This window comes from Otolemur garnettii, unplaced genomic scaffold, assembly GCF_000181295.1.
Source record: "Otolemur garnettii isolate 467f Iridium unplaced genomic scaffold, OtoGar3 scaffold00009, whole genome shotgun sequence".
NCBI classification, from domain to species: domain Eukaryota; kingdom Metazoa; phylum Chordata; class Mammalia; order Primates; family Galagidae; genus Otolemur; species Otolemur garnettii.
In genome coordinates this window covers 36,589,376-36,590,809 of record NW_003852404.1, presented here as the reverse complement: position 1 = coordinate 36,590,809, position 1,434 = coordinate 36,589,376, and the positions used below count along the sequence as shown (strand labels likewise).

General features: G+C 35.6%; 1 protein-coding gene across 1 annotated transcript; it reads right to left on the bottom strand.

The window, feature by feature from the left end:
* Window positions 1-473: 473 nt before the first annotated feature.
* LOC100954361 (olfactory receptor 5H2) lies at window positions 474-1,409 on the bottom strand. The gene has a single exon (XM_012801515.2). The coding sequence runs from the start codon at window positions 1,401-1,403 to the stop codon at window positions 474-476; it is 930 nt and encodes a 309-aa protein (XP_012656969.1). The 5' UTR covers window positions 1,404-1,409.
* Between the last annotated feature and the right edge of the window lie 25 nt (window positions 1,410-1,434).

Here is a 1,434-nt window from a genome sequence, read left to right as displayed (position 1 = left end):
TTCTCATTTGTTTCACTGATTGAATTCCCATGCTATTTATTTCTACACTTGAGCTAATTCCTATAAAAAGTGAAATTCACTATTTCCCAATTTACTATAATAAAAGACCTTTCAAATTCTTCTGACTTTTTGAGGTTAGCTGATTTCTTGGGTTTACAACTGCTCAACTACAATACAGTTAATGTGATATGAATCTCCAGGTTCATTTAACCGTGTTAAATGTTTTCATTTGCTTCTGTTTCAATTATTCTCATGTGACATGAAAACTAGATTAAAATTCCTGTATGCTTTTGAATCATATATATAAATATTTTAAGAAGTTTATTAGGTACAAAACTTTAAGTCATCAAAACACTAGGACAATTATACCTACAAGAAACTTTGAACACTTTATAAAACACAGCCACATGTGACCTTCAAAATTTTGTACTTTTTTTTTTTTACTAAAATGAGAGCAGATATTAGTATGAGAATTAAACATTTCTTTTTAACATTTTTGAGAGTGAATCTATAACTTGCTTATTTCTCAGGCTGTAGATAATTGGATTTAACAGAGGAATTAGGACAGTATAAAACAGAGAGTCCATCATGTCTTGATCCTCTGTTTCTGAAGTTGCAGGGCGCACATACATGAAGAGGAGAGGGCCATAGTATAAAGACACAGACAAGAGATGAGCTCCACAGGTGGAGAAGGCTTTCTTTATGCCTTTAACAGACTTCTTTTTTAAGATTGTAATGAGAGCAAATGTGTAAGAGTTAAGAACAGTAATAATGCTGAAAACCTGTATTGAACCAGACAAAATAAAAACCATTAGAACATTAATAGAGGGGTCAGTACAGGAAATCATAAAAAGTGGGATAATGTCACAGTAAAAGTGATGTATTATGTTGGTGTTACAGAAGGTCAATCTGAATATAAGAACATCATGAATTAAGGCATGAAAAAAGCCACCTACAAAACACAAGATTAATAGCCGGGTACACAGAGCATTGCTCATGATCACTGGATAGAGTAAAGGTTTGCATATGGCTACATAGCGATCATACGCCATTGCTGCCAAGAGAAAACATTCTGTAGTTCCACCAAACGCAAAGGAAAGGAATTGTATCATGCACTCAGAGAGAGATATCACCTTGCTCTCAGCTAAGAAGTTGACCAGCATCTTGGGGGTCACTGTGGAAGATATCCACGCATCCACAAAAGCTAAACTCCCAAGGAATAAATACATAGGGATGTGAAGGTGAGGGTCATTCCAGATGAGAACAATCAGGCCAAGGTTCCCCACTATGGTAATGAGATATATCACCAAGAACACCAGGAACAAGGGGATCTTCCACTCTGATTGATGTGTAAGTCCTGTGAGAACAAACTCTGTCAGCAATGTCGCATTTTCTTTTTCCATGTCCTCATTGCACTTCCCTTGAAATGAAATG